The sequence below is a fragment of the Gnatocerus cornutus genome, chromosome 2 (genome assembly GCF_029298725.1).
Source record: "Gnatocerus cornutus isolate USDA-ARS CGAHR chromosome 2, icGnaCorn1.1, whole genome shotgun sequence".
Lineage (NCBI taxonomy): Eukaryota > Metazoa > Arthropoda > Insecta > Coleoptera > Tenebrionidae > Gnatocerus > Gnatocerus cornutus.
Genome location: NC_142234.1, coordinates 17,167,664 through 17,186,170, shown reverse-complemented (window position 1 = coordinate 17,186,170; position 18,507 = coordinate 17,167,664). Strand labels below are relative to the sequence as shown.

General features: G+C 37.2%; 5 protein-coding genes across 13 annotated transcripts in view; 3 read left to right on the top strand and 2 right to left on the bottom strand.

Annotated features, from left to right (window-relative positions):
* Positions 1-645: 645 nt before the first annotated feature.
* LOC148179617 (uncharacterized) lies at positions 646-3,574 on the bottom strand. Its single transcript, XM_088030756.1, has 6 exons — positions 3,388-3,574; positions 3,175-3,338; positions 2,972-3,125; positions 1,735-2,316; positions 1,398-1,688; positions 646-1,349 (listed from the first exon to the last, which is right to left on the bottom strand). Exons 1-6 carry the CDS (start codon positions 3,440-3,442, stop codon positions 1,057-1,059), a joined length of 1,539 nt encoding a protein of 512 aa, XP_087886882.1. The 5' UTR covers positions 3,443-3,574; the 3' UTR covers positions 646-1,056.
* Positions 3,575-4,019: 445 nt separating this feature from the next.
* Positions 4,020-6,229, top strand: LOC148179616 (ionotropic receptor 75a-like). The gene is made up of 7 exons (XM_088029562.1): positions 4,020-4,031; positions 4,085-4,232; positions 4,282-4,448; positions 4,505-4,953; positions 5,004-5,174; positions 5,231-5,454; positions 5,502-6,229. The coding sequence occupies exons 1-7, from the start codon at positions 4,020-4,022 to the stop codon at positions 6,227-6,229; spliced, it is 1,899 nt and encodes a 632-aa protein (XP_087885688.1).
* A 99-nt stretch (positions 6,230-6,328) lies between these two features.
* On the top strand, positions 6,329-7,936 carry LOC148179615 (uncharacterized). The gene has a single exon (XM_088029561.1). It carries the CDS (start codon positions 6,329-6,331, stop codon positions 7,934-7,936), a length of 1,608 nt encoding a protein of 535 aa, XP_087885687.1.
* Positions 7,937-11,380: 3,444 nt separating this feature from the next.
* LOC148179614 (ionotropic receptor 75a-like) lies at positions 11,381-13,455 on the top strand. The gene is made up of 8 exons (XM_088029560.1): positions 11,381-11,537; positions 11,588-11,712; positions 11,767-12,039; positions 12,086-12,201; positions 12,247-12,408; positions 12,457-12,662; positions 12,710-13,196; positions 13,244-13,455. Exons 1-8 carry the CDS (start codon positions 11,381-11,383, stop codon positions 13,449-13,451), a joined length of 1,734 nt encoding a protein of 577 aa, XP_087885686.1. The 3' UTR covers positions 13,452-13,455.
* A 117-nt stretch (positions 13,456-13,572) lies between these two features.
* Positions 13,573-18,507, bottom strand: part of ckn (CRK like proto-oncogene, adaptor protein) — a 103,427-nt gene continuing 98,492 nt past the window's right edge. For 2 of the 9 annotated variants that reach the window (XM_088031587.1, XM_088031586.1), the window contains exons 4-10: positions 17,613-17,800; positions 17,340-17,561; positions 17,079-17,291; positions 16,790-17,026; positions 16,355-16,522; positions 14,885-15,577; positions 13,577-14,829 (exon numbers count right to left, since the gene is read on the bottom strand). In XM_088031587.1, the coding sequence (XP_087887713.1) occupies positions 14,551-14,829; positions 14,885-15,577; positions 16,355-16,522; positions 16,790-17,026; positions 17,079-17,291; positions 17,340-17,561; positions 17,613-17,800 (2,000 nt within the window). In that variant the 3' untranslated portion in view covers positions 13,577-14,550. Of the gene's footprint in view, positions 14,830-14,884; positions 15,578-16,354; positions 16,523-16,789; positions 17,027-17,078; positions 17,292-17,339; positions 17,562-17,612; positions 17,801-18,507 lie in introns of all 9 variants that reach the window. The other 7 variants (XM_088031590.1, XM_088031592.1, XM_088031593.1 and 4 more) reach the window with 5 other exon arrangements.

Genomic DNA, 18,507 nt, shown 5'->3' with positions numbered 1-18,507 from the left:
TGGTAGATCTCCAAAAACCAGCTCCTCTCCTTTTCAGATTTCTGAATTTCATGAGTATTTTTCAAAAAAAAATTATTTTAAGTTACAAAAATTGTTTTTCTTTTAAAATAATCAGATTAAATAGACATTCCATGCATAATTCCTTTGAAAAACTTGCTAAACTTTATTCAAGGTTCAAAAATTTGTTGAAAAACACCCACTTTTCAAACGATCGTAAATAAAACGTTTTTAGAGTTTCTTAATTACGTTCTACCAAAATTACCATCACAATGCATAAAATATTACTTTTGTGCTTCCAAGTAATTTAGATAAGTGTGATCAGTACATTCAACGTTCCCACTTTTCTCAATTCTAATAATTACTCTGAAACTGGTGTAGAAGCCATTTGTCAGCACTTTAGCTATCGTTCGCGCATTTGAACAAGGATTTGCATTTGTAATAATTCCCTATAATTGGATTTTATTGAGCGAGAATGAAGAGTTATGAATTGAACTTTCCGCTCCATTTTACATTTTGTTCGGAGATGTGAGCAAAACATGATTTACCACATTTTAAAGTTTTTTATTTAATACTGGAAGGTCTTTGAGTCTCATTTTAATATTATATTTCTTTGGAACGTTGCTTGAAAGAAAAAATAAAAAAGGCGTCTTTGGTAAACTATTTTATTTGCTTGCTTCCTCTCGTAAGTATAGTAGAAAATGTAAGCAATATAATAACAAAAAACCCACAGATTATATTAAATTTACAACATAAAATGGATGGCTAAAAATATAAAATTCGTTATCACTATATCCGTTGCTCCCTATATACATAAAATCGCAACAAGTATAAATATCACTTCAAATGCGAACATGACAAGTGCACTCCCTATAAAAATATAATACAAAATATAGACTCGTGACTAACCAAGCGGAATAACAAATTTCAAATAAATACAATCACAAAATAATTGTCAGAAAATTGACAAGATCCTACAAGTAACCGCCACGCTGTTGCATATTTTCCAATCTCAGGCGTATCTCACTATCTGTACAGATCAATTTGGACATATCACGTTTAACTGGTCATACTGCCATATTTTCGTCCCGGAGGCCATACAGGGACTTCCGACGAACCTGGACTGGGAGCTCGACTGAAAAACGCGTTTGCAATTGAATCTCGGAGTCTTTCCTGGAAAGTCTTGTATTCCATATCGCTGTAGTTTTGGCCAAAGTTGAAGTCAGCCACTTCAACAACAAACCGAGAGCGATGTTGAAGGTAGTATGCAACTCCAAACACGATTAGAACCACAGCGGCTAGACTAAAAGCGACAGGAACGACGATTACAGATAATTGTGGTTGTTTTTTAACTGAAAACAATTCATTAGTTTAAAATCAATGAGATTCGAAGCTTGTACCTTTATAAACAGTAACAGCGACTGGAGTAACTACTTTACTAACTTCGTTTTCGATAATAATAATAATTGTATATTCTATGGACTCCATGAAGTAGCGTTGAATTGGAAATTCGCACTTCTCTAATTCGTGGGAATTTGTGCAGTTTTCTTTGCCAGTCACGTTGTAGGTGCCTTTCTGGTATTGCACGCAGTATTCTAGATTTTTTGACCCATGACATTTAACATTGAGGGTGAGTAAGTCTCCGTGTTGCAACCAATTATTACCAGTGATGTTGACCTTAGCGACTGGAGCTATAAGACAAACATAAAACTCTTTGCAGCCCTTTAAATCCCTTACCTTTGACTTTCACTTTTTTCGAGAAGTACCCGTACGACTTCCTCTCATCTGTAACAACTTGCGACCCATTGCAGACAAAAGGAAAGTCGCCATCGTACGGTTGAAGAGTACCATTAACATTCACCATAATCCTCGAGGTGTTAGCTTTAGGAGAATCAACATCTCTTTTGATGACTCTTTTCGGCGTCGTCGGTGCGACTGTTGACTTTGTTGTTGTAGAAACTTTTGTAGTCGTTGTTGTGCCAGGCGTCGTCCCGCTTGTCGTGGGTTTAGCGGTTGTGGTTGTTGTCGTGGTTGTGGTAGGAGGCGGTGGCAAAGGCGTAAAGTCAGCAACAACAAGAGCCTCAACTAAGTGCTCTTTATCAGCTTGAGTGTAATTAAATGGAAAAATGAAGTCCCTGCGGAACCCATAGTAGGTACAATCCACGAACCAGTATGTCAAAACAGTCGGTGCTTGTTTTATCATATCAGCATCTGTTGCTTTTAAAGAGACGTTGTGGACCACCGTGTCTGCGTTGGAAACGTAGAAGTTGTCTCTTGTTTGATTCCTCTGGATGAGCAAGATGTCCCCATTTAAGGTTCCTACAAAAGAAAACTGAGATAGTCCGATGTACCACGACGGATTGAAGAATTTACCACCCTTCACCATAAAAAAGCAACACAGAAATGGAAGATGCATTTTCACTAATGATAAAGTGGAAAAAGTATGGGATTACCCCGTGTCCAGAACAGTTCATGATAACAGAACAATGACTAATTATCTCTAAAATTTAAAGTGACGGAATTTAAGTAGAAGTTCAGCTAATCAACTCTATTAATTATACTAAAATAGAAATTTAATTTAAAATGGGTTATAAACTGTCCATTCATTAACATTGTAATAAATCATTGTGGGCGGAAATTCCGTTCTGACTCAAGTTCTCGAATCTGTGGTTTGGTGTAATATTCGACGTTTAAACAAAACATGGCAAACAACAAATGTTTGTTTTGTTACATGTGCTATATGCAATATACTCTTTGTAAACACAAACATAAAAGTGATAAGATATAATTATATAAAATAAAATCGTTTTCAAATTAACTTGGTATGAACTTAGTAACATAATATAACAAATTTTAGGCAATTGCTTGGTCTGTAGAAATAAAAATTTGAACAATGTAGAGAACTTGAAAATTTTAGCAATATGAAAATGAATTTGAATTTTTTATGTCATGTGGTCTATCTTGTACAGCTTACCATTGATGAAAAACTCTACTCTGTTGGACGCCACTGAAGCCCAAAGCACCAAGTAGTATTTGGACACAACTACTTGTGCTACATATCGACCAGAGGGATACACAGTGTCATTGTATGTAACTGACCACGAGTCATGGGAGCTTTTAGATTCAAGCTACAATAAACATCGCTATTTTAACAGTTATGAGCAGTGAAGAAGTCACCTCTTTTCTATGAGTAGGTACAGCTGTATCAACCCAATCATATTTAAATGAACCACTAGCTAAATTACCATTGTCATCATATAGAGTTGCTAAAAATGTAATAGTTCCTCCTTTAACAATAGGACCATTGTGTATGAGATTTACATGGTAGGCTGATGCTGAAACTGCAATCTTTTGGCTAAGACATAATCGATTTGTTAGGTTAGATACTACCTATGCAGCTTAAAAGGAGAATCCACCAACTTCGATAACCTGTGCGATGGTGCATAATCAGATTTGCTGAAATGAAATCGTCCAAAACATAAAATTCAGAAATAAACGTAGAAACATCAATGTCAAAACACCAAAACAGTCGATCTTGAACGTCAAAGAGCGCAAGTGCCAACTTGACGGCGTTGAAGCCACTGAACGAGGAGCGGAAAATTTAAAACTAGAAATGAGTCGCTTCATCCGGTAAATTCATGGAACAGATAATATGTATGTACTACAAATACTAGAAATTTTCTTAGTTATTATCCAACCGTTTAAGTATTAGGAGTCCTTTTTTATTACTGTAGCCTAAGATGCAAGCTGCGAAAAATTTTTCTGTTTTTGAACTCAAAATTCATGTCTCAAAAATGATTAAAAAACAAAATCACACATCTACTAACGTAATATAAATGGGAATTAGGGGTTCTTTCATAAAAATACCTATTTTTTATTTTGATACAATAAAACAACGCAAATCTATTCTCTGAAACTTGCCGTAATGCTTCATATAAAATTAAGCAGCAAACCGCAAATTAAAAATTCTTAAAGACAAACAATTTATCGACTAGACTACAAAACTTTTAAATCTCTTAAAAATGCCGTTTACAGTAATAAAACTTTAGTCTGCGTTTAGCAGTAAATTTCCGAATCTCTGGCAAAGAAAATGAAACTTATTTTAATTATTCCATTCACTATATTTATTTGCAACTGCAACAGTAGATCTCAAGTGAATTTTTCCTTAATTTTAAACCATTTGAACGACTTGGAAATAAAACTATGCCACTTTTTAACGTGTTGGAGTAAACGAGGTGAGATTTATTTTTTGATCAATGTAAACATCCACCTGCACATTTTTAGAGACTTTAGAACTCACTAAATTATTATTACAAGCAAATATAAGAATGAGTTTCTCGGAATCGCTAGAAACTGCAGAAACCGCTTTGTTAGAAAAAAATTCAGTGACTTTTTACGGTTACGTCGTCGACCTTACCTGTCCGAATTTCCACATAATTTTCCTCCAAGAGGTAACAAGTTAGTACTTCTAAGTACTGTTACTCGTAGTAAACTTTACTTTTAATAGAATATAAACGAATTTAACATGAGGATGTCCCACCCTTGGCTAATCCTCATAGAGTCCCCAACAAACATTTCAGATCTGCAAACCTTTTTTGGAGATATTAACGTGAGAATGGACTCTAGTATTAAACTAGCAGTTGCTACAGGAATCGACAGAGCTTTCAAAATCTTTGATATGTACAATCCAGGATGGCAAATTGGTGAAAAACCAGTGATCACTGAGTGTGGATTATGGACAGGATCTAAACTAATTATAACAAAGTCTCTGGAATTGTACCAACAACGAAAAAACATGACTTCGATTCAGCTACGATCCGGAAGTGTTGTTCTTATCCAGAACCACTCCGGAACTTTTGAGGAGTACATGTTGGATTCAAAACACACGGAATTTGATACTATGAGCAAGTTTCATTACCCACTCTTCTTGCTTTTGGAAGATGTTCACAATTTCACGTACTCTTGTCTCTGTATAAACTTTTCTTATCTGTTTACTAACATTTTAGGCACACCCTCCAAGTTGAAGACAAATGGTTTGGTAACTACCAAAACGGAACAGATGATGGCATTGGAAAACTGCTATACGAAAATAAAATTGATGTCACCTGCACAGGAGCTTCTCAAAGACCTCCTCGCGTTGATGTGTACGATTATCTTATGCCTTCTTATCACTTTAGGTAATGTAGTATAATGTAGAACTCAGTTTCAGCGACCACAACTCTCGAATTTCTAGGCCTTGCTACATATTCAGAAATCCGGGAACTTACAATCCATTGTCCAACGAATTTTTAAAACCTTTTGATTCAATTGTGTGGTATATTGTCTTGATAGTAGCGGCGCTAATTAGCATAAGTCTGCACATTCTCCACAAACTTGAAAACACGTTTGAAGGGTCTCAAGAGGAATATTCTTGGTCTGCGGCTGTTCTAACCACATCTTCTGTAATTTTTCAACAAGGTAAAACCCTGCGTTTGTTATTCTTGTTTGTAGTACTTAATCCTCAGATGCATCTGCATTTCCCAACGGCACTGCTGGTCGCATCGCATTCCTAATTCTTCAAATCTGGTCAGTTCTTCTCTACAACTACTACACGTCTAGTATTATTTCATCTCTTCTGAGTAAACCCCCAAACGCGTTTCACACTTTAGACGAACTAGGCCGCAGTAAGTTAGAAATAGGAATCGAAGACTTACCTTACACCCTCACGTGGTTTGAAATTATGAACGACAGCGACGTCCAGTACATTTACAAGCACAAGGTTTTTCCTCCTGGGGCTAGAGAATTGAACATTTATGAACCAGAAAAAGGCATTGCGAAAGTTGGAGAGGGCGGTTTCGCGTACCACACTCAATTAGACACCGGTTACCCTATAATTTCCAGAACTTTTGATCAGGATGCTATTTGCGACGTCGCAGAAATCCCCATGATTCCTCAAGTTGAAGCAGGAATGATGGTTCAGAAGAAATCACAATACAAAGAGCTGTTTCATCGAACTCTGCGAAGAGTTAAAGAGGTCGGTTTGGTTTACAGAATTTCGCAAATCTGGGAGGCGCAAAAACCGGAATGCTTATCTAGTGCTAAAGTTATTGCTGTGGGGTTTAATCAGGTTTTTATAGCCTTTCTGACTTTGTTTATTGGGATGTTGTTGGCGGTCTTAATTTTGGTGGTGGAAATCGGCTGGGTTTACTTCAAAATAGATTCTAAACTTATTAAAAAAAGGATGCAAAAATAAGCCTGTCGCACAGTTTTTAGATTTTATTAGCACGCAATGATCTGTCAATATATTTTAGACGTTTTTATGTCACACAGTTTAGCCTTTTTCTAATCTGTTATGTCTACTGGAGATTTAAATAAAGAAGAAAGCGAAGATGTTCAAACCGAAGATGTGGAAGAAATGTCTGAAAATCATAAAGAAGTTGAATCAGTTGAGTCGGCGATTGTGTCACAAAACGCCAGTCAAACCGAAAGTACAGAAGAATTAGTAGATGGTCGTGACTTAAAAGAAGACCCAACTTTTCAGTTGCTTGAAAACGAAGATGAAGACAAGGAAAAGCAACCCCTTTTCATTGAAGATGAAGAAGAAGTTCAAGAAATTAAAGAAAACGAACAAGAAAATGTACAAGTGGAGGCTCCAGACGCCTCTGAACTCATAGAAACCAAATCTGAAATAAGCGAAGAACTTATTGACAACCAAGAGCTTGCTACTGACAAAGAACCAGAAGAACATTCATTAGCACTAAGTGGATCGTTTCATTTACTTAGAAGTTTGCATGAACTGGACATTTCTGTGTTTCAAGACGAAGACACTTCTCATGCATCAGCGCTAACGGGAAGAAGATCTGCAAGAGAACAATCAATTGTTTCAAAATCAGAAAATCTTTCAGACGAAAAGAATAAAATGTCTAAAGCTTCCCGACAAGAATATTACAAAATATGCGAAAGACTCGAACAACAATACGCCGAAGAAAAATTTATAAATGCAAACTTAACAAAACAACTGGTTTGGTATTTTACCAAGCATAAATTGTTAACCGCTTTGCAAGAAGAGCAAGTTTTTCCCAGTGTTGTTAAAGAGTATGAACAACAATTGGATTATTTTCAATTCATCACGGATTCCTCCTCAGTTGAACAAGCGCAGATAACAGCCGAGATAGCGGAAATTGAAAAAAACTGTGCGTCTAAAAAACTAGAAGTGGCCGCAAATTTTGAACACCTGCAGAACCTGGAGTATGAGGCAGGAAAAGAACTTCTTACCACCGAAAATAAAGAAGTCGACTTCAAGACTCTGGAGCGACTTTTAAAGCGCCAGAAGGTACAATTAAATAACTTGAGTAAAGTTAGGACTGACTATATTAAAATGCGGAACAAAGTTAACGAAATTCAAGAAATTTTAGACAAAATTGATAATCTAGGTTCAAATTTTCGACTCATCGATTACGAGCAACTAAAACTTGATAATCGAAACCTCCATGATAGGCTCGACGAAAAAGCTCTTGAAATTGGACGTGTTAGAAAAAAATACGAAAATACAATGCAAGTTTTAGCACATCACAGAGAGAAAATCAGTGCTCTGGACAATAATATAACGCAGTTAAAAACATCGCTTGATAACGTAGCAGACGACTGCACGGATTTAAGACAGCAACTAAACAGCGTGAAGCAGAGCAGAAATGATTTTCGAGGCGCCACTGAGAAGTTGAAAGAAAACTGCGGTTTGCTTGGGAAATCAAGATTTTTAAGAGATATGGAAGCTGCCATCGATGATATCGAATATTTAACAAAAAGACTGGAGGAGATTAAAAATGAATGTTCTTTAACAACGCAGAAGATTCAAAGGCTTCGCAAGAGCTTCAGTTCGATGAAATATGTTGCAATGAAACGAAAAGGAGTTAAAGAAGCCAATTCTATAAGTTTGAGTGGCAGTGAGGAGAGTGAATGATACAAAGTTTTGTTTAAATTAGTTAGAATCCACAAATGTAGATATTATTTTGTAGAAGAATAAATTTAAGCAAACATTTACACTCCTCTAGTTTTTCCTTTTATGACTTTAAAAACGATCTCTACTTTACAGAACTTGCCAATTTTTCACCTCAAATCTGCTAGGTTGCGGTCGGAGAAACAAAAAATCAGCTTGTTGACATTGTTTATTAATTTTTGACATTGTTTGTTTTTTTATGTTTTACTTTGCTTTGATTATAAAATGACCGAAATAAACGCGGAGAATGCAGCTTTACCTGCACCTCCAGTGGAAAGTGCACCTTCTGCACAACAGACTGAAGAACACGCGTTTGCAGGAATTCAAGACAAGAGGCAAACGCATTCTAGCATTTCTGAAGAAAATCTGATCGTGGACTCCAGTTTTCTTGACGAAGACAAATACTCTGCACTTTTTCCAGAAGTTGAGCCATCGGAGCTCGAGCTACCAGAGCACGAAGCTGAAGAGGAGCCGAAAATTGGTGATGATAAGCCCAAAAAATCAACTCTTGAGTCAGCGGATATAAAGATTCTCACTCATGCTCATTACAGCGATGTTATTAGTATACGCGATGATTTCTTAGACGAAACACCACTTTACGATCTAACACCGGTGACGATGGAAGCTAAACCTTCTACTTCTTCTTCAGAAGCATCTGTATCTATAAAATCTGAAGAACTTGAAGAACCCACGGTTGATCGACATATGTACTACATGATGCATGAAATGTACACAAACAAGTTAAAAATGGTAAAAAACACAAACTCAATGTTACAAAAAAAAATGGCTGAATATTACTTACGTCGTAAAATGTTTCAATATCTGGCTACCGAAGAAAAACATGAAGATAAGAAAAGATACGATAAAATGCTCGACGAGCTAGAAGTGAAACTAGAAGTCTGTTCCCGAGAACAGACACAGATTGAAGAAGACGTCGAGCTGCTGACTCGAAAATGCGCAACTCAAAAAGCACAAGTCCTTGCACTGTTCCAAAAACTTATAACACAAGAGACTGAATTCAGCAAAGTTATTGCAGGTGCAGCGGACGAGAAAACCAAAGCAAATATTGAGAAATTTGTGGAACAACATACAAGTCGCCAGAAATATGTCTTAGTCCTTCTTCGTCAAATGCGACTTGTTTACATTAAAACCAGAAATAAATACAATGAACTCAACAAGAAACTAGAAGCAACGGAAACTTTGGGCTCTCACCTTCGCTTGATGGATTACGAAAAATTAAAAGACGACAATAGAAATCTGTCTGAAAAATTCGAAGAAAAAGATACCTTCTTGACGGCAATAAGGAAGCAATGTCATCACTTGATGCAAGTTTTGGCTCACAACAGAGAAAAACTAGCCTCTATTAATTTAGCCATTGATGAGTTCAATGGAAGACTCGAATCGATCACTGACGACCTCATGGAAGCACGCGAACAAGTTGGTGCCCTAAAAATCGAGAGAGATGAACTACGCAATGAAATTCGTAAAATAAAAGACAAGACAGGTTTGTTGGGGCGGCCAAAACTCCTCAGAGACATGGACAGCACTTTGAAAGAAATACAAGACGGAAAAGTTCTGTTAGACAAGTATAAAAAATATACTAAACGCGTAACAAAATTTATAGAGCACCTTCGGGTACAACACAGTGAAGATGATCTACGACTGTTTGTGGACAACTATAAAAGACGAATAAGTAAACGCGCAACAAAGTAACAATGGAGGCTTGAAATGTAGATAGGTGTTAATAAATTTTAGACAAATAGTTTTTTATTCTGCTTGGAAATCGTTACCTCGTTACGGAAACTGTCAATTTCCAATTTAGACGTTTTTTTTATAAACGTAGTTTTTTTGTGAAGATGTCCGTTTCAGATGTAGAGAATGCGGCCCTCTCTGCATCGCTCGTCGCGAAAGAAGAAATAAAATTTTCATTGTTCGATGACAGCGAATCAATAGAAGACTCCTACCAAAAAGAAACTTTCACTTTCCGAAGTAGTGCTACCAGCGCTGATCTCAGCGCAATAGCAGATCGAGTGAACACTGCTTTTATAGAAGATGACGCCTTTGCTTTTGAAGCAATCAATTACGATCATAATAATGCAGATATAATGAGTGAAACAACTTCCGAAGTGCTAAGCCCTGAAAGTTCGTCGGAATCTTCCAAAGCTTCAGATACCAAAGAACCGATTGTAGATCGAACAATGTATTACAAACTACACGACTTGTACTTAAAGGAAGTAAAAAAATTGGAAATACGAAATCGATTTTTGGAGTCATACATGGTAGGATATTTTATGAAACGAAAAATGTTTCTATCATTGGAGAGACAAGCTCCCCAAAAACCAGGACGTGATGAGGAGTTAAAATATCCTGTGCTCTTAACAAAGTTTGAAGTATTTGCTGATAACTACGAAAAAGAAGAACAAGCTTTGACGAAAGAAATTTCCAAGTTAAAATCCGACTTTCATAGAAAAACTGAAACAGTTGAAGAACTCTACCAGACACTACTCAAACAGGAAAATGACGTTATCAAACAACTGCTAGTAAACACAAGTCCGACTAAAACAAAACATGTGGAGAAACTCATTTCACGCCAAAAATCCTCTATGGAAATGCTCATCAAAATGCGTCGTTCTTATATCAAAGTGAGAAACAAATGCACAGAGTTGGAGGAAAAACTAGAGATTTTAAACACATCAGGTCCGTATCCTTTCACGGAGTACGAAGAGTTGAGCAGTGATAACAGAACCCTTTTTGAGCGACTTCAAGAAAAAACTTTACTCTTACACAAACTGAAAAAGAAGTGTTCGCATACTATGCAAGTTTTAGCACATAACAGAGAAAAAGTCGTTGCTCTTTCGCTTAATACTGGTGCTTTAACTGAACAACTCGAAGAACTATCAGATCGTGTAATGTCTCTTCGAGAACAAATAAGTTCTTTGAAATTCGATAGAAACCTCTTGCGAACGGAAATGCATAAAATCAAAGAAAAGACTGGTTTAGTTGGATACATGAAATTCCTTCGTGATATGGAGAGTACAGTGAAGGACTTGGAGGAAGGAAAAATTCGCCTCGAAAAGTACAAAACTGCGCATCTGGCGGCTTCGGAGCAGATAAAAGCGCTTCGGCGACACACGAGCAAAGAAACCATTTTAGAATATGAGAAGAGATGCAGAAGACTTGTTTCTATGGCAAAAAAAAAGCAACTATCATAAGGAGTTTTTTTTTTGTATTTTTTTAGTTGTCAAGTTATAGGTAGCAATAAAATAAAAATAGATTTAAAATTTTATCCCGGCGCATTCACCAATTTTCGTGTCGCAATCAAAGACATTACAAATTCTGTTTGTCTTCTTGTGGACAAAGACACGCCATCTAATCATCAAAAACACAAAGAAAAGTTCACTCACAAACATGCATCGCGTTGCAACACTGAAATTTATGTTTATTATTTTCCACGCGATTTTGTTTAAAAACGTCGAGTCTCAGCTCCCGCACAAAATGATTGTTGATCTCTTCGTGAAGCAGAGAATAAAAACTTGCTATTTCTTCGGGGTTTCCACCAAGCAAGGTAATTAACTTTTCAACTAAAATGTCTTGCATATTCGGTTCTCGTTACAGAAAAAATTCAGTTGGGTTCAGCCTTTTATAAAAACAATATCAGATTTGGGTTTCTTCCCTCTTTAGAAGAGGTAATCACCGCAGAAAAGAATGTTTTTATACAAGCAAATAAAGAGACGCTTTTGGTATTACTACCGTGAAGCTAAGAATTCAAAGACGTGACGAAAGATATATTTCAGAATCTGACAGACGTTCTACAAAAAAGCACAAGAAACACAAAACTTTTTTTGTTAGTAAATTCGTTGCCCACTCCTGACGTGTTACCACACAGTGAAGTTTTATTCAACGTCGTCTTCATTCTTAAAAAACACGAGAAGTACGAATTTTTAAATCTGCGGCTCAATGGTACGAAAAGAATCTTCATGAACGTCGGTGTTTGGAGAAACGGACGTTTAAACATGCAAAGAAAATTGTTCAGCAAACAAAAAGAACTGACTGCTGTTCAATTACGAGTATCGCTTCATTAAAACTAGAATTTAAATAATTACATCATTTCAGGCATACACTCGCTACAGCTCCAAGTTTTTACTCGATCTGAGAGTCACTCCACAAGAGCTTCTAGATAAGTTTCACTTTGCGCTTTTCTTATTACTGCACGAACTACACAACTTCACGTAAGTTTTTGTATTCAAATAGTTGAAACGTTACGATATTTTCAGGTATGTTGTTAAACGTGCTCGCTTAAGAACTGTCCCTGATGACGATGTTAACACAACTATGAGATTGTTAAGCAACCAATTTGAGATTCTTACCACCGGAACTCTACAAACCCCCTCGAAAGTCGACAAGATCGATTTTCTAATGCCGTTTTTCAAATTCAAGTAGTTTCATATTAATTACGTTAAGTACAATGCAACTGCAATTTTTAGAACCTGCTTCTTCTTCCGGCGTCCCCGGAAATCCACCGTCTCTTTCAAACAACCGTTTTTAACCAACACTTGGATTGCCACAGCGGTACTCTCCATCATTATAACAATACTCCTTAAAGTAGCATTAGTGACAAGTAAAGCTGAAGACACCTCTTGGAACTTCTCGGCGATGACAGTTTTCTCAACACTTTGTCAAGACGGAGATGGTGACACAATCACAAGTCATGTTCAGTTGTACTAATTTTTTTCGCAGATCCATCGCCGGACTCCCACGACTTAGGCTGTAAACTCCTCTTCTTAAGTCTGCTCATTATGTCTTTACTGCTGTTTAACTATTACACCTCGAGCATGGTTTCTCTTCTGTTAACGCCAGAAGTCGATACCGACCACACTGTAGATGAACTAACGCGATCTCACTTCGATGCCGGAGTAGACACATCTTACGTAAAGACCTGGCTAGAGACAGTTAATTTCAGCAACACGAAGAAGTTGTACAAGAAAAAACTAACTACAGGTGGCAATCAAACGATGAATCTTTACTCACCTAAGGACGGAATAGTTAAAGTTCGCCACGGGAAATTCGCTTATCACACTGATGACAACACTGCGTATTATTTCATTGGTACGACTTTCGATCAAGAAGAAATCTGTTCTTTGTCACGAGTGAAAATGATACCACCGAGCATGGCGGGGTTGGCTATACAGAAGGATTCATTTCTCTTCGAAATGTTTCAAACCAGGTTCTCAGGAGTCGTTTCTGATCATTTTACGTTTTCGTTGTTTTCAGTTTGTTGAAAATGAACCAGAATGGCATCATCAATAAGCTGGTGATGACATGGAAAGTGTCACACCCCGAGTGTCGTGATGGTACCGAGTTTATTCCTATAGGAAACGACCAGAGTCTACCAGCGATTATTTTACTGGGTGCAGGGATGTTGGCCGCACTGATTATTTTAGGTGTCGAGTTTGCATGGGTTGCAATTAAGAAACGTTAATTTTGATTTATTTTATTTTATCTATAATTATAATGTTAACAGTAAACCAATAAAATAAAATAGGGAATATCTTTTAGGGACAATGGAATTAACAGCTATATTAATTAATAATGCAATGTAATTGAACGTAACAAAAACGCGTCTGAAATAAAAAAATTCTTCTTAAGTAGCACATTAAATAACATTTTATATTACAAACATATAAATTGGAAATTATTCGATTGAACACAGAAGAAATGGTTTTGGGATCAATTATGTCATGTACATACAATAAAAATTATCAGTTTTTTCACCGCAACTAAATTAAATTTAAATAAAAATGTGCTAAAATTGGATATGGCACCAAATACATGACAATAAATTGAAAATTTTGTAATCGATCTACCAGTCTTTTTTACCCATTTGGTAGTACAAATGAGACTAACATTGCAAGTTGGTGTAAAGGTATTAAAACACCAAAACTGATTTAGACTAACTTGCTATTTCCGTATACTAAAATGATGGCTTTGTACAAAATTATTCTCTAATTTGATAGTTATTACTTGCTTTCCTATTTGATGTCTTCAGTACAAGATCTATCTATTTACATTCAACAAACACATTACCAATAAATCAAACACTCAATATAGCAACCAAACATAAATTTTTGATTTATATACTCTCCAACTCATGACTAATTGCTTAAAACGTATTGCCTCAATCAGGAAGAAAATCGTCTCAGTTACAAATTTAGAGAGATTCAAGAAAAGAACAACTTCTGGACGCTCGCTTTCCCTTCTATCAAATTGAAGTGAAATTAGGCAAACAGTATCTGCTGAAATACGATTGAAATCTAAAATTACACCTTAAGAAAAATTATACAATCTTTACAATATAAAAATTCTATCTAAAAATATTTACAAACTTTGTTTGTAATCGGAAATAAAGGATCTATTTACAAAATAACTTAAGAAACTAGTAACAGAAAATTACTACTAAATAGTCAGTTCTATAAAATAAACTCGTCAACGACAAACACAACCCGTACAAGGTCATATTTATGGTTAAAGCTTTCGATAACTAAAAAATAGAAAAAAGAGGCTCAGTCTTATTCTTTCAGTTACTGTTGCCTTTTCTCTTCTTCCAACATCGCATCCAGTTCGTCTGTTAAGTTGGCGAGCATGTTACCTATATCATTAAGAACATCGGCAGGTTCGGATCTCTGATTTCTGGCACTTGGTTGTCGATTAGGTGTCGGGGACGGATGGGGCGGCAGACCAGAACGTGGTTTTGCTGGCGAGTATTCTGTAGGTCTGCTATTGCCGCCTGCACGAGTTCGAATCGTTCCGGCGTTTTCATTGGCAAATGGCAGCGAATCTGACTCTGTACTTGAACTCGACTGTAACGAAAGGATCGTTTAAAACAGTGACTCAAAGATGAAGTGCAACACTCACTTTAAAGCTTGCATCGGACCCGTTTCTGTGCTGCAGCGCCAAAGTCTTGATAAGTTCCTGTTCTTCAGCACCCCACGACTGCGACGAATTCATCTTCGATTGCACGCTTCCTGGCGGCGTCCCTGGCGCCGGTGGTGGTGGCAGCGGCAAGTCCCCTTGATTATCCAACGATATACTAAGACTATCTGAGCTGGGATACGCAGGAAGTGGTAGAGGACTAGACGTCTGAACGTGATGGATTTCAACAGTCGTCGTCTGTTCGTTCCCTTCACTATCTTGCCTTTTCGGGGGATTCGGAGGTATTTTCTTGCCCATCATGGGACTGTACTGTATGTGATATTTACTAGTATCGATAAGATCTCTTGGCAGCGTCTTGTATTGCGGATTTGAGTATTTCTCAGGATTAAACTGGGGTTTTTCGAAATCTGGGAACGTCTCTCTTGCTTTTGCGGTAATTTTGGCAATGGGTCGCGGTCGAATTACCCCACGAGGCCTTGGAAGAGTACCGCCTCCTTCGTACAAAAGAGCTGTCTCATTGGTTGGAGTTATATCTCCGTCATCGTAGGATCGCGTCCTCCAACCGATGGGTTGCTGGTAGTAAAAAGTTTGGGTATTTTCACCGGTGAATGTGTGGTGAGTTCTTTCCGTTGGGTCCTCAAGAGATTCTAAGGATTTGCCTCGACCGGTCCTTATCTGCAACAACAATGACAGGGCCTTCAGTTGAGCACAACACGACTCAAAACAAACACTAAATGACAAAATCTCATGTCATGAGAAGAAGTTTTGGATGAGATCTGCACGGAGATGAGATCATGCTTGAAATTTATGGCCTTTCAATATCATCTAAGCAATTTTCTTGTAATGCTCGACTTCATAATTCAATGATGAATGACGATAATTCAAATTTGATTATTCGGAATGAATGGCACTCACAAATCTCCGAAGGAGTCTTAAATTAGTCGAATCGTACATATTTAAGTGTCTGAACTACAAATGAATGGTGTAACGAAAAATTAAAATGTTCAATGCATGATGAAGCTTATTGTTGATCTTTTGAAATGACTTGTAGGTGGTCTTGTATTTAACGCTTTCCGGTGACATCTAATAAATAGTATATCACCTTTTCCATAATTCATCCAGCGCCAATATTTCATAATGGTCTGTACGGGCGACGCGAGTTATTTGTCGAAGGTGATGATTAAATTTAAGCGCTTTGCATAAATTTATTGCAAGTAAAACAAACAATCTCGACATCATCCTTGTTTGAAAGCGTGTACCAACAGCGCCTACAAGAGTAATCGCATAAACCATTGCGCATTTACGTTCGATGAGTTATGGTAAGAAAAGCAAGTGAGTAGAGGCCGTAACGGCACTAACCTTCTCTAAAATGATGATTAATAATAGTAATTAAAGTATGACAACGAACATGCAGACTGCACAAAGACTGGTATGAGAGTTTTGGGTGTATACCTTGATGGGAACTATGTCAGTGCAATACATTTGTTGCACGTAGTGTGTGCCGGCGGCCAGTTGACGAGTTTGGTCGATCTCCCATGGTTGATGGAAAGAACGGAAAGTGCTGTGGACTGCAGGGACGCCAGGCGACGGTGGGCCCAAGGGTGCGTGCACCATCACGTCCTTACACAAACATGCAGCATAAGCAAGGTAGAGCTCAGCACACTCGCGTATTTGTGCATTGCAGCACCAAAGACATTTCACATCGTTAACAAGGAAATCGTGAGACAACAACAGACGATGTGGAATATCAGAAATCATTCAATTCAATTTTGAAAACTGTTAAAACATGCTCAAACTATAAAATGCAATAGAACTTGTTAATTCGTTCTAAAGTAACAAAATTCATCTAAAAGTACGAGCACAAAGTGCGCCGGTGTTGTAACATACCTGCGTCGCGTAAATTCTATTCGAATCAGAATTTATTCTCTTCCCCGCCCTAATATCTTTCACTCTTTTAATAGCTAGCATTATTTTCTTCTGGTGCCCTAACTTAACAATTCCGAATTCTTCTAAATCCTCCCACGTCAACTGCGTCACATCATCCACAGTTTGGTACCCTTGATCCAAAAACGCTGGAAGATATTCTTCTAACCTTAGCAGTTGCAGCCATTCTTCTAACGACCCCTGCAATAAATCTGTTAGATTCCGCATTGCCACATCGTAAACTGAAACCTACGGGAATAAATTCCGGTAAATTATCGGGGAGGTTTAGCTGTGCAATTTCAGCTTTAAGACGTTTCCGATGATTGGGTTTTTTAATTCCTATAGCCGTTAAATCTTCTGGTGTCATGCGACCTATCGTCGGTAGGTCGTAACCCGCGCTGACAAACAACGGAAAATATTCATCGTACTGTAAGTCTACCAGCCATGCATGAATAATCTCTTGGTCCTGCAACTCATTCATCAAAACCAACATCATAATTTAACACAATCTTACAGGAACTCCTTGATGGATCATTCGTTCGATTCTACCTTGTTCGGATCCTATCGAACAAGAACTTAAGGAACATCGTGGACTATTTGAAGATCCTATTGTACTTCTACCTGCTGTACTCAGCGGATGATATGATGCTCTACCACTGTCCAGAGACGCGGTACTGTGTCTCGAGCCCGAGCCCGCGCTACCGCTAGAAGAGCCCGGACTATCTCTCCCCGGCGACTATAAAAAATTATTTCACACAATTGCACATTTTTTTATATTTTCCCTCACCTGTGTCATGTCAATACCCTGATCTTCCTGTAAACTAAGCTGGTGGTGGTAGTAGACCGCCGCCTTGTGGGTGAGAACAGCTCCGGGAGGTGGTTGTCCCGGAAATGTAAAGGTAGGTGCCGGAAAAATGGGTCCGGGCGATTTTCCGGTACTGCTACTGACCGTGCTTCCATAATCCGAATGGTCGTCTGAAAAAAATGAGTTTTATGAAAAATGCGAACATCACACTATGCAGTCTTAAATTTCTTATTAAAACTCGTCTAATTGTGCATTTTCTCAGATTTTGGACGCCGAATTTTTTGATATTAATTTTTGCTCCAGCATTCATAGTTTCAAGTTTTATACAAGTGTCCCAGAACTCGCGACCCAGAGAAAACAGACATTTCAAAACAAAAAAAATTTTGACTCAAAAAATAATCGAGTTAAGGCGAAAAACGGGTTTGTTAATTTTTTATCCTTTCTCGAATACCATTAAACTTAATCAATTTTTGTTTGGAAATTTATCATCTGTATTGCTGTTCCTCCCTTGTTCTATGGGTCATGAGTTCTGGCACACTCTGTATGTACCAAATAATGCAAAATAATTCGCAAAAATAAGAAGTTTAAAAGTATGAGAAACAAATTTAACTAACAAATTTAGAACATCTAAAAAGGGAATTCAAAAACAATCCAAAAAATCTAAAAAACTAAATGCTAAAAATATAAAAAATCGATATAAAAGATCCTAATATGTACTCCAAAAAATTGAAAGGATTTGAATGATGTAAAAACTTTATTACAGTACTTCGAAAAAAAAAACAAAGAATCTAAATGCCGGTAACATCAAATCAATCAAGTTAATCGAAAGGGTAATGAGAATTACAAAAAAAAATACCTAAAGAACCTAAAAACCGAA